This window comes from Nannobrachium achirus (genome assembly GCF_963921795.1).
Source record: "Nannobrachium achirus genome assembly, chromosome: 20".
Classification (NCBI taxonomy): Eukaryota; Metazoa; Chordata; class Actinopteri; order Myctophiformes; family Myctophidae; genus Nannobrachium; species Nannobrachium achirus.
The window spans coordinates 16,857,602-16,872,107 of NC_137827.1; the positions used below are offsets into that span (position 1 = coordinate 16,857,602).

At 40.6% G+C, this 14,506-nt stretch overlaps 1 protein-coding gene across 1 annotated transcript in view; it reads left to right on the top strand.

Annotated features, from left to right (window-relative positions):
* The window catches only part of LOC308305965 (pleckstrin homology domain-containing family G member 3-like), a 63,344-nt gene extending 59,011 nt beyond the window's left edge, over positions 1–4,333 (top strand). The window contains exons 19-20 of the mRNA XM_080750864.1: positions 701–2,204; positions 2,625–4,333. Coding sequence (XP_080606990.1) covers positions 701–2,204; positions 2,625–3,403 — 2,283 coding nt within the window. The 3' untranslated portion in view covers positions 3,404–4,333. The remainder of the gene's footprint in view (positions 1–700; positions 2,205–2,624) is intronic.
* Positions 4,334–14,506: the final 10,173 nt, after the last annotated feature.

Sequence of the window (14,506 nt, forward strand, 5' to 3'; positions counted from 1 at the left end):
GCGATCAAACTGGAAACGGGTTCAGAATGCCGTCGTAACTTTACCATGCTTAGACGATGTAATAACGCAACAGGGCCATAAAATTAACCATAAAAATAAAACTGCAGAGGATACCGTATATTGTGAAACGGGCGTCATGAAACTTGGTCCCGTTATCTTCAATGGAAATGGAGAACGCTCATGATTACCTGATCACACTGTCTATTTCAGGGGTCTTCAACAGGGGGTCCAGGACCCCTAGGGGGTCCTCAGAGTCACTACAGGGGGTCCTCCAACCTTTATTCTCCTTTTTTATATTAACCACTTGAACCCTAGCGTCCATATTCTGAGAACTTTAGCCAAAAATAGCAGATCTACAAGCTCACAACGCCTCGCGTGTGAGCTTGTAGATCAGCTATTTTCGGCAAAGAGGTTTTGTAGAGGGGAAAAAGAACAGTCCAAGTACAGATGAAAGGTCAACTTTATTAAGTATTGACGGTTCAAGTGGTTAAATATCTGAAAATTGTCATGAATCCAAAATACACTGATGATTGTGCTATCAAACAATGAAACTATTTGGAATCTATTAAAAGGTTATGGGGTCCCTACTTCATCTCTCGCTCAACTAAGGGGCCTGAAAACATTGAAGACCCCCATATGAAATAGAGTCTATTTCATATGTCACAGTTAACATGATTTCCTGTGCCAATTCTGCTCCTAGGTCAACGTAGAGGAGCTGATCACTTTGGCAGAGGAAAACACACAGATGGAGGAGGACTACACCCAGTGTCCTCAGTCGCCCGTCTCCCCTACTCCGCCCCCCGAACAGCCAGAGGCTGCGTCACCAGGACCGGAGGAGAACTGCTCGAGAGGAACCGGAGAAGAAGGAGGAGAGGAAGTAGAGAGTGAAGCCTCCGGCCTGCAGGCGGACGACAGCAGTATCCTGACGAACGGGGAGTTCTCAGAGGTGGAGGAGGAGGAGGATGTGGGCTCTAATGGGAAGAAGAGCTTTCTGCCTCCTTCTTCTGTCCCAGACCAGGCCGGTGAGATCACAGAGCACTTTGTCACTGGCGTCTCCAGGCGCAGCAGTCTGGTTTCAGAGGACCAACCCCAACCAGCAGACAGGCAGTCCTCCGGCACCGAACCCCCCCACCTCATGGAGCCCCAGGAACAGACCCAGGTCAGCCCTTGCCCAGAATCCCAGCAACTCCCGGATGCTGAGCCCTCTACGCCAGCCCAGGAACCTGGCCCGAAAACCCCCGCCGATGTGGAGCACAGGTCTACTCTTTCCAAGCAGGACCGCCTGCTCATTCACAAGATCCGGAGTTACTATGAGCACGCTGAGGACCAAGATGCTAATTTCAGCATCAAGCGCAGGGAAAGTCTGTCTTATATTCCGGCCGGTCTTGTGAGGCACCTGAGCAGACAGCTTAATAGTATTCCTCAGGACCAGCCTGTCCCGGTTCACAGGAAAGGCTCGTCTCATAACAGACCCACATCCTGGTCTGTGTTTGACCTTCCCGGGTTAGAAAAGAGTCCGACCGAACCTCATCATAGGCTTGAACCAAAGAGTCCAACGACTGAACCTCGTCATAGACTTGAACCTCAAAGTCCAGAGGTTAGAGCTCAGACCCAGCGTGTCGGTGACACCTCTACGACAGATGAGGTGTTCAGACCATCCTCAGAAATGGTCAAAGTTTGGCAGGAGATGGAGATAGATGGTAGCCTTGAGGAGTACCAAGAAGTCCAACAAAATGTTGAGGAACAATCAAATGACTCTATGATACGGGTGAACATGTCTCATACCTTAGATGTGAAGACCAGAGAAGAATCGATAAGTATTTCGCAAGAGTCAGACATGGACATTGTTTCAGAGGATCTTTCCCTCTCATCACCTACTCCACCGTCCCCGGCTAGGGATGGAGAATCCGGGCAGGATTCATGGGTGAATCCTGCCCTAATCCTGCCCAAAGGGTCCCAAGAAAGGTTTTCCCGGGCTCCCCTACCCAGGATCATTTGCCTTCGATCGGGTATTGAAGAGGAGCACATTCTGCAGGACATGGGAAAGATGAGGAACAAGGTGTTCCAGCTGGCCCGGCAATACAGCCAACGCATCAAAAACAACAGGCCTGTCATCAAGCAGAGGAACCGAGATCGTGAGAATCACCACGGCGCCCAAAACATGCCTGCTGTGCATGAAGAGAAGATGCAGTGGAGAGACAAGTGTGAGTGAGTTAATGTCCAAATGGTTTACCCTTTACTGTCTTCTGGTGCCAGTATTATGTCATCGAGATCAACAGAAAATGTATTAAATAAAACATTTAATAATAATATCGGTTTAGTGAAAAAGGTCTTAATGTATACTATATACAATATCACCAAAATGCTTGTCTTTGTTGAATATTATAACATGAAATACTGATGTACAATACTGACAGTATTAGAAATGTTTGTGTATTTGTTTGAGCATTTAACATAATTTAAACTTAATTTATCATATACATTAATTGCACAGATTAAAAATTCAAATAAAAAGATTGACAATTATGGGTTAAATCAACAATGGAAATAATCATTAGTTTCAGCCCTACAATCATCCAATAGAAACCTGTCCAACCTGTATCTTCCTCTGTGTATAAATGCAGGTAAGGCCAACCTGACACTGCCCTTGAACACTTATGATCAGGTGACCATCCATGAACTACGGTCGCCAAGCCCAGCCCAGACCACAAGTTCTGGGGCCAGCTCTCGGGTCACCTCCCCCTGTCCTCCCCTGGCTACCAGCCCCCACAGCCCGCTTCAGTCGGAGACCTTGCATTGGCCAGATGTACAGGGCCTGCGCTCCAAATACACCCACCCTAGGCTGGACCCAGGGGCCTCCAACCACTCAACAGTGGGATCCAGCTTGTCTGACCCAGGTCAGATGCCAGACTGTTGCACTGAGATGTCCAGTAGGTCATTATGGATCCCTGCTGACTGCACATCCAGCTGCAACGGCGTTCCTGACCCCCACACAGTTTTGACGGACCCTCCCCACACAGAATCTGGCGTGGCACAGACATGTAGTAGCCACGTGGAACAAGACGGCTCCCAGCCTCCGTTGTGCAGGTGGAGCTCCTTGGACCACATGCTTGGGCCTCTGCACGAGGTGCAGAACCTTCCAGATCCTGTACGGACCTGCAACATAGACGGACAGGCCACCCTGCATGACGGAAATAAGGTCATCATAGTGGAAAGGGTTTCTGGAGACAAGCTAGGGAATGGAGGAGAGCAGGAACTAATGTCGAGAGGACACGTCAGACTCCTCCACGACGGACTAGACTGTGCCGAAAGTTCTGCGCCACCGAATTCAGGGAAGAAAATGGAGAGCAACCTAGTGAGGAACTTACGGGAGAAGTTTCAGAGCTTGAGCTCTGGCTTGTGAACACTTGAATCGTGTAAAAAATATTTTTTTATAGTTATCAAATATGTTGTCATTCTTTTGACCACCGTGCCATGATCATGGAGTTCTTTGCCAGTAATACTCTTTTTCCAACTTTGTATTTTCTATTTTCTCCTGTCTGCACAATCATTTTGTAAAGGACACTGGGTGATATAACGCATTGTCAGTTCAAATGTACTACACAAGGGATATTATTATGGGTGATCAGTCAAGGCCTTGGTGGGAAAGCATGTCTCTGAAAATGTGTAAATGCAATATTTGTATGTTGGGATTTTTGTCTACACTGTACTATCAAATGTTTATTTAGAAATGTGTATATAGTCCATATACAGCACCGTTGTGTTCCATACTGCAATAGACATTTGGAAGGTATAGGTCCACGTTCTTTACTTTAATTATATTTTGTTTGTTTGTGCACTGCTGGCCACCCACTGTTAGCCACTTCTTGGTGGACACTGAAATTATGTGTTTGAACTGTCACGTAATTTGGGAGGAAAACAACGAAAGATTGACAGCTAAGACAAACAAATGGTTTCTCTCTCTGTACAAAGGATTGCTGCAGTCTTTATAAACAAGAGAGCCTCACTATTCACAAAAGCTCACATGTTTGAACCATTGAACCAAAGAGTTTGTTGCCCCCTCGTCGAGTATTAATTGGTGTGTTTACAGCACTATCTGGCTCCCACATCGCGCTGCTTCCTAAGAGGTTTTCCTAACGTCACTGGAGCTTTTTGTCCATCAACGTGTTGTATATTTTCTTCAATGTTATTTATGGAATTGTATATTTGAATAGATCCGTCTTCATTTAAGTGCTGACCAATGGCTTCCCTTTATGTTTCCATTCCAGAAAAAAAGAATAGATTATCGTTTCATACTTGAAGCTGCAGTTTCAAATAAAAGCAGAAATGTCAATTATGCCTGCAAGTGCCATTTGTAGCCTGCCACAAATCAATTTTGATCACATCAATATTGGCATGTTAACTGCATAGACGCAGTAGCCTATCAGTGACAGTGAACAGGACCTGAACACACATCAGTACAACTTCCGGAGAACATTGGAAGAAGAGGAATGAGTAATGTGTTGCTATAAAAGGAGACGACGATCATGAAAGATCTGATTATTACTGATATCCGATATTACTGAGTATATGGCATGTAGCAGGCCAGGAATACTAAGGTTTATGCAGTCATATGGTGCTATGACATTCCAACAGTACAGTATAATGAAGAAGAGGCAATAATAAATGGCACATCATGAACGTAATTTATTTTAGATACAGTACATGGTTTACAGTTTAGACCAGTGGTTCTCGACATGTGGGTTACCCACCCCAGATGACAGTAAAGACACAATTTAAAGGAGTAGTTCACCCCCAAAATGACTTTTTTCCTATTGATTAGTCACGCCATGGAGAGTAGAGTTCAATAATATTTTTAGTTTTTTGTCACATCCCTAAGACAAAAAAATAACAATAAATCTACCCCCATTCGTTCCGGATGGGGACCCGTTTCGAAACGAGTCCCCATCCGGAATCAATGGGGGTAAATTTACTCGAATAAAATTTTTGTCTTAGGAATGTGACAAAAACCAAAAAATATTATTGAACCCTACTCTCCATGGCATGAGTAATCAATAGAAAAAAAGTCATTTTGGGGGTGAACTACTCCTTTAAGGACTTGTAAGACATTTTTAATTATACTATAAAAAGTAAAGATTTGCCAATTTGTTGTCAAATACTATAGGAAAGAGGCAAAACTTGTGAAAATGGATCTGCAATCTGACGACACCTACTCCTTATAGTGTCAAACTAAATGTAATGCCTCAATTCCTACAATTCCAAGGTACTTGGCAGTGTGGGGGTATTAAAAAGGTCTTTAATACACTTAAATTGTCACTTCACTGTCAAAATAGCCGATCTACATGTAGATCGGCTATTTCCACAATGTCAGCCTCTAATATTTGACAATTTGACCATTGTATAATTTGTCATTTTAGATGTATTAAAAAGTCCTTAAATTGTCACTTTAGAAATGTGCTGATACCCTCTGTACACTTAAACTTCAGATTGGTTTGTTCACTGTTGAGTGAGAAAACAATGTTGCACATTAAGTTGATCATCATCTGGAGACCCCCCAAAATAATTTGGGGACCCCTCTGGGGGTCCCGACCCACAGGTTGAGAACCACTGCTCTAGAGTTAACTTCCAAGTCTTTGTGGCTCAAGAGATGAAATTACAGGTTTAATAACCAAAGGTGAAGGCTTCAAATTTCCCTCTGGATATTTTCCATCTAAATTCTTAAAAGTTGGGTTAACTATTACATTTGCCCTTATTCCATCCATGCCAGTGTGGCTCAAAGGTTAAATCCAAGGTTCATAAATCAAAGGTCCTAGGTTCAAACCTCAACCAAAACTGAAATGTCTCAAACCACAAAAACAACTTAGATAGCTAATCAATCAAACCAAAAGTGCACTACAATGAAACTCAAATGTCTCAACCAAAAATTGATCTATCAAACTGGTGATGGAAAAAATAACATATGCTCTGAAAAATGTCTGATATTACAAAATAACTAAAATATCAGACTGAAAGTCCACTACAATGACACTCAAAAGCTTCACTAACAAAAACTAATCTATCAAACTGGTTATGTGGAGAAATTACTATGGTAATGGGGAAAAGACCCAATCACGATGTTTAATAAATAATTGCTTTACTTAATATGTAAATGTTCCTAAAAAATTAAAAACATAGCAGATCTACAATCTCACTTCGTGCCGACACCCAATAAATTGTATTGTGTCTTAAATAATTGACAAAACATGTCATTGATTTCCAAATATCAGATTTTACGAAACCTTCAGTAAACATGAAGAATTTGTTCTAAAGTGAGTGCCGGTGTCCTTCATTGTTTTCCCCGAACCGTGAACCCGAGACGAGTATATTGTTGAACTACTCTTTTGACGAGTGCTCCTCTTTTCTTTTCAGAGTTGCAGAGTTCAAAGCTTGTGAGGAACATTTTCACTGTCCATCCAAATTCTCAAAAGTAGGTCAAGTAAACCAAAGGTTTAATATTATGTTCCCTAGAAGTAAAGTGCCATGTCCCTGTGGCACAAAAGATGAGTAGAGGTTTGACAAACAGAAGGTCAAGGGTTCAACCCCCAAACAAAACTATGAAAAACTTAAACCACTAAACAACTTGTTTTCGCTGTCCATCTAAATTCTAAAAGTTGGGTATAAGTATAACATTCGCCAATGTAATATCCATGCCAGTATGGCACAAAGGTTAAATCCAAGCTTCTTAAACCAAGGGTCGCAGGTTCAAATCCCAAACAAGACTAAAAGAAACTCAAACCACTAAACAACTTGTTTTCGCTGTCCATCTAAATTCTAAAAGTTGGGTATAAGCAACATTCGCCATTGTAATATCCATGCCAGTGTGGCACAAAGGTTAAATCCAAGCTTCATAAACCAAAGATTGCAGGTTCAAACCCCAAACAAGACTAAAGAAAACTCAAACCACTAAACAACTTGTTTTCGCTGTCCATCTAAATTCTAAAAGTTGGGTATAAGTATAACATTCGCCAATGTAATATCCATGCCAGTGTGGCACAAAGGTTAAATCCAAGCTTCATAAACCAAAGATTGCAGGTTCAAACCCCAAACAAGACTAAAGAAAACTCAAACCACTAAACAACTTGTTTTCGCTGTCCATCTAAATTCTAAAAGTTGGGTATAAGTATAACATTCGCCAATGTAATATCCATGCCAGTGTGGCACAAGGGTTAAATCCAAGCCTCATAAACCAAGGGTCGCAGGTTCAAACCCCAAGAAAGACTAAAAAAAACTCAAGCCACTGAACAACTTGTTTTCGCTGTCCATCTAAATTCTAAAAGTTTGGTATAAGTATAACATCCGCCAATGTAATATCCATGCCAGCGTGGCACAAAGGTTAAATCCAAGGTTCACAAACCAAAGGTTGCAGGTTCAAACCCCAAACAAAACTCACAAACTCAAACCACTAAACTAATAAATTGAACCAAAAATTCAATAAAACTCAAAGATCTCAATAAAAAAAACAATCAGACTGACAATGGGAAAATAACTAACATAAGAAAAAACCTCAATAAAATAAAAATTGAAAAAATTGCTTTGCGTAATATTTAAATTTCTAAAACTCCTCCCCCTGAAGGTGGGTCACCTCCAGGCTCCTCCCTCTTCCACCGGGGCTAAAAGTGGGCGTGAGGAGGAAATTGGGCTGTCTCCGCCCTCCTCGCCTTAAAAACACAGAAAATGAAGATTTACCAGGACCAAGATTCAAACCCTCAACCTTCAGGTTGTGAGGCATCTGCTTTACTCATTCACCACCAGGCCTTTCACACTAAAATTATATCGGAGGTTATATTTAAAGTTAAAAGGAGAGGTGACAGGTCAAAGGATAAAGATCCACTGTAAACACCTCTACCCCTGATAGAATGACTGAATCTACTAGATCACCCCCTGATGATCAGGGTTCATTATGACAACTGAGATCTAGGTTATTGTTCAAAACCTCCTGTCAGAACATTTTTACTTTTACTGAGTCTTCTGCACCTGCATTTACAGAGATTTTTCATTTTAGCCCAAGTAATGACATTAAAATTCATACCTAACCTTTTTGTCATATGAATTTCTTAGTTTCAGATGATCAAAACTATAGCAGTTTCAGTCAGAAGTTTTTCTTTTTTTGCCTCTCACTTTAGACAGTTACATTAAAAAAGGTCTTTAATAATATTTATATTTATGATGCACTTTACATTGTGAACATCTCAAAGTGCTACATCACACCATTAAAAAAAACAAGAAACTTTAAAGTTGAACTAATTTCTCAATGTAATAATGCTGAATTATGACCAAAGCTCCTCTGCTTTGATTAGCTTTTAGATTTGAGAAAAAAAACACTCATGGCATGCAGCATATCAATCAAATCAATGATCAATTAGGCTATCCCCATAATTGTGAACTGCCTTCTGTTTTGAGCCATTAGTGACTCAGATAACAAATTAGATACATAAATTCAATCCAACCACTTTCAAACATCAAGAATTAACAAAAACATGGCTGTATTGTGAAAAATGTAGGCAAGAACAAAATATGGCAAAGTAACCGTTCAATACATTTACCGTCGACACCTTGGTAATTTCACCCAAGGAAGTGCCATGTTGTAAAATACTTTGTTTACATTTATAGGTCTTCATGAACTCAATGTAAACAAGCCCTCTGGGCCTTGTGGTATTCTTTTACCATTATTGTTTAACTGTACCTCTGAGATTGAATACTTAATTAACAGTTTGCCAAAAAGTAGGTTACAATCTAACACATTCATAAGAAAGGGAGCAGAGACGTGCTTCAATATGACAAAAGTGCATTTATTTAAAAAATACAGAAAACTGTATTAAAACATGTGTCCAAAGGCACAGAGCAAGTGGAAATTACTGAGATTATTAATCTGAATATATTTTAAAAGGAAAACCACAAAACACATACAGTACAGTTGTACTGTAAACCAGCTATGCCGGTAAAAGGAGCCACAATCAGACTTTAGGGGGGTAATTGGTTTCAAACAAATGACTAAAGCCAAAAGGGCTAGTGATGGAAATCTAATGACACACTACTGCAAAACAAGCTGGGTTAGGTGCACACTACAAACAGACAGCATGCAGTGGATAGAAGGGCCCAAGAGCCCTCCCAAGCAGACAGTCCTCGCGAGCAGCACAACCGCAGTCACCTCCAACCCGATCTGGTTAACACAAGAAATAACAATTAAAAATAAGTGGTAGTTGGGTTATCACAATGAAACAAACACAATGGCAAAAGCAGCAATGACGCTATGCCTATAAAACTATACACCAAACGCATTATCAGAATACCACATTACCTCCACAGTTGAAGGTGTGGGTCGTATTCCACAATGGCGAGTGGACAGATTTACAAAGGCAACATTACTGCCTATATACCCCAGTTTACTTGGCCCCAACATTAGGCCTACAAAAACAGTGTCTTGATTATTTGGTCATCAACATGATGCATGGGAGGGGCCGAGGGGGCTGAAAACAGGCCCATCTAGAATAAATGTAGTGGCCCAAACTCAAAACATGCTAAAGCAAAAAAAGAAAAAAAAGGAGTTTCCTACCTATCTTGCTAAAAAGCCATGTGCACACAAAGAATGCTAAAGTAGAAAAGCATGAATAGACACCAGGCTTTAAATAGGAGGGGGTAATCAGTGACGACACCTGAGTAATTGGGGGCATGGCCACAGAACCCTGAATTAGAAGTACTGCATGACTTCATTTTTATGACAGTATGGTATGACTTTTTCATGTGAAACTGAATTAAACTTAACTCCTTTTTGCATAATTTTACAACTCATTGAGTGCCAATCCCGAACTAGTTCGGCTTTATTATCGTATCGCAGAGTGCCGATCCCGAACAAGTTCAGCTTTAAAAAAAAAAAAAAAAAAAAAAATTGAAAAAATCTTTTTTGATTTTTTTTTTTTTTTTTTGGTACCCCATCAAATCTGGTGAACATGATTTCAATCGCGATTTTGCATGTTCCACCCCCATACAACCCCATCTAACATACAGGGCAGCCATGTTTGTTTACATAACATGTAAAACATAATGGCGATTATCTCAAGAATGCCTGAACGGATTTCCAATCGGATTTTTTTGTTTGAAAGCTGTGAACAAACTGCACAAATCCACTCCAATGCAATCCAGGATTGCATTGGATTTTTTAGAGCTCATTCTTCTCTGTTTTTTTCCCATGCATGAGGTGTGCAAGGTTTAATCATGGCTAAGTTGACGAAAATAAGGCTTCTAAAATGCTTGGTAGCCAATAGCTAACTTCAAGCTAACTTCATCCTCTTCCTGTACATGCACAAAGGAAAGTGTTCAGGCAAGTCATGGCTGCAGGGCTTCTGCATATACCAGCATATCTCTATGAGATTTTCTATGGCCACTGGGCGCCCTCTAGTGGTGAAAGGGGTGGCACTAAATGAGTTAAGGCATTTAGCAGACGCTCTTAAACCAGAGCGACTTACAGTAAGCAGGGTTAGCACCGGGATGTTTGATGAATCATGGTTAAAAATGGAGTTTGAAGTTACAATGGGGGGGTTTGTATGGTGGCGTATCTGATGAAAAATGTATATCACATATCTAAATACTGTTATGACCCAGCCTAAGGGGTCACCAGGTGTAACACTATAGTGGACTGACTGGACCCCCTCCTTCCCTGTCCAAAAACAAATCCAAAATACAGTGATTTATTAACACAGTTGAACACATGGGTACTTTCCTCTGGGTGGGCACCTGTAAATAAACTCATACTAAAATAAAAACCATATGCTTACCAGAAATACATAGTTCTTACCTGGCTTAATTTAAGAAACACATATTCAAATTGGAAAACTTAACATAAGAAGGGCCACCCACCCTACCTGGAGACTAACCCATGCTACAACTTGAAACTCTTAAAAACACTAACAAATCTAAAATCACTGGCAAACACTGATATTGTGTTGAGGCTGGAAGGAAGGCATCTCACATCTGCAGACTGGAGGAATCCATCTTTATAGTCCACAGGAACCAATCAACAGCTAATTCCACCTAGCCGTTAGCCAATTGCACTCACACCATTCACACCAGCTGGTACTAACTCACTCAATCACTACTCAATCACACAATGAGGTGGAAAAATACATTCACAGTGCAACACCATACATGGAAATACAAATATGACCCTAGGGCAGGGGTATTCAACTAGATTAGGCAGGGGGCCACAATTGTAAAATGACTTGAAGTCAGGGTCCACAAGTCTGTTACAACAAAAATGAACAAAATGTTCACGGCTAACAGTTTTCCCATTTGTTGTGTGCTATAGGTCTGATAGACTTGTTGTGTCCATTATATAACTTATTAGGGCCTGCTTTATACTGCATTCATGCATTTTGATGCACATAGGATAATGTCTGTGGCAGTCCTTTATATTGCACTGCACATGCTTTGATTTTAATATTAAGAAAATAGGAAGTAGCTATTTCAGGGTGTTCTATGCACAGATCCCTGGCATGGACACGTATTTGTGAGAAAAAATATTGGAGACAGACTTGCAATGTGAAGTGTTTACATGTTCATATGAATGAAAGGTTTTTCTATTTTGGTTATATCTGAGGCCTGAGCACCCAGCTGATGAGAGCACAGGCTCCATTAGTTGAGAGCTCTACCATCTTTCAGACCAAACCGTCATTTAGGATGAAAGAAACATACTGCACAAAACCTTCAATGGAATGAAGATGGAAGATGGGACAGTGCACTGCAGATGGAGAATTCTTTTTTTGATGTAATGGACAACATCCTCTCAAAATCCAGAAATAGTTGCTTAATGGATGGAGATGGCATGTGATGAACGGACCGCACTCAAAACTCACCTGTTGCTACCTGGCTACATGAAAAGATAAACTTAAAATAAAACAATCATTGAAAGCTACATCATTTAGAAAGTGCTGAGATGTAAGTAGTAAAAGTAAATGGCATTTCTGTCTGTTTTGTTTCTTTGTACAATGAAACAAAATACATTTTAACACCAGATACTTTTCTACATGTGAACTGCAACACTTTGACCCAAGTTATTTTCTTATGGAAGATTTTAACTTTTACAATAGTGAAATATCTGTAAGATATATGTACTTTTACTCAAGTAATGCCTTTCAAGTATATGTGCCATGTTTAACGTGTAAGAAATCATGAAGCAGTTGCACCTTTGTTACATAGCGGCTGGACAGCTACCTTCGCACCATAGAAGTAATAAAATAATAAATATTTGGAATCTGGTATGGGGCCACAAGAAAGCTCCCCAGGGGCCGGATTTGGCCCACAGGCCACCAGTTGAATATCACTGCCCTAGGGTCATCATAACAATACTGAATCAAGCAACTTAACTTGGGGTGCCAAAAGCCTGAGTAGACGTTAAAAGACAATGTTTGAAAGTGAAATAGGGCACTTTACATAGATTGCAATTTGCGCAATGTGCATTACATTCACACACACAGGGGCGTCACAAGGGGTAGGAAAGTGGGACTGAGTTACTAGGGCCCAAGTTGTTGGAGGGGCCTTAATTATTTTATACTTTAACTATTGAAAAATAGCAGATATACAAGCTCACAGCGCGGCACCGAGTGCCGCGCTGTGAGCTTGTAGATCTGCTATTTTTGAAAAGTTGTGAAAATGTGTGAAAATCTTTGGATATATGTATTTTTTAAGCGAACATTTCTAACTAAAGTTTTGCTTCTGGGGGTCCCTGGAACTAAATATTTTGAGATCGGGGTCTGTGGCCAAATACATATCTTGGGGGTTCCTTGACATAGGTTTCTTGCACACATTTTCACGATTTTTCAAAAATGGCAGATCTACAAGCTCGCAGCGCGGCACTCGGTGCCGCGCTGTGAGCTTGTATATCTGCTATTTTTCAATAGTTAAAGCACAGGGGCCCCAAAGTGAATCCTTGTACCCGGGGCCCAGAATTTGGTGCGACACCCCTGCACACACACATTCATACACCGATGACGGAGGGAACCATGCAAGGCACCAACCTGCTCACCGGGAGCAACAAGGCGTTCAGACAGAGTCTTGCTCAAGGACTCTTCGAGGGGGAGCCCTCTGTGTTCTAAAACGGCAACTCTACCCCTGAGCCACTGCCGCCCCTATAAGTAATCTTTAATGCATTAATGCATAAGGACATTTCCACAAGGCTTCATTCATTGGTTGAGGAAAGGTGATATTAAGTCTGTCTCAGGATACACAGACATCTCACATTGTGTTTTATTTATTTTTACGGAGTATAAACCTGCATGTGTACATGTTTAGCATGTGTCAATGTGAGAATAAAATTTCACACAGATCCATTTCAACAAGCAGTGTGACACGACTACATCGTGGGATCTTCAGTTTCTTAAATTTTTGTTGATAGTCTTGAGTACATTTCATTTCTTTTTAGTCATATTTTAGTCATCTGAAAAGCTTTAGTGTTATACAACTAAGTATAAGATTTTAGTCAACTAAATCTACAGTTTATTTTTACGAAAATGTATTATTGGTGCTGCTTTCGCAGCGTTGTAATGCCTGGTTTTACTCTTGGTTGCATGCTGAAAATAGCAGATCTACAAGCTCAATGAATGCAAGTTGTGAGCTTGTAGATCTGCTATTATCAGAGGGCAACCAAACATAAAAGGACACGTCTTTTAGTTTTACTGGATCTCTTCTCCGCTACTTCTTCCCTAACATTGTCTTATTTGTTGACGAAATTGTCAATATATTTAGTCTTAGTTTTACTCATTATACTGTAGCTTAGCTTTTATTTCGTTTTCGTCAGTGAAACAAGGTAGTCAACATGACTCTACAAACATTTTTCATCATAGTTTTAGTCAACAAAATCAACACTGCACCTTTATCACCTGGGATGATGCTTGGACTGCAGCCACCTTCAGGTTCAGAGTCCACCAACTCAATTTGGCTACAAAAAACTGACATGATTCAGAATAACATACATACACACATACAGTAGATACATGCTAAATCATCCCCTACAGTAGCCATACATTTTAATGCTCGTAGAGGACTTTTATTTTGTAGACGTTTTCACTCTACGGAGCGAGCCTGTTTGATTCCATTACTGCTCCAAACAAGTACAAATGAAAATATAAGGTGCTTACATTCTTGTCCCAAGTGCAATCTATCGATTCAGATCCTCTTCGGAATGTGTCAGTCCATATATTTCAATAAAGAAGTGTTTTACTCAAGCTTGTCTCGAAATCTCATTGCTTTTCCTTGTTTCCTCGTTTCCTGCTGTTTGGGGAAATGAGGAAAAGCAATGAGATTCCGAGACAAGCTTGAGTAAAACACTTCTTTATTGAAAAACAGTCGTGAAAAACACAATGCAAAAATAAATGATATTTGCAATACAAAGGTCAGGGGGAGGTAAGGTTTAGTGTGATGAGTTTTCAGTAGCAGCCGCCTGTAAGTGCATGGTTTTTCAGAGCGGTTTTAAAGG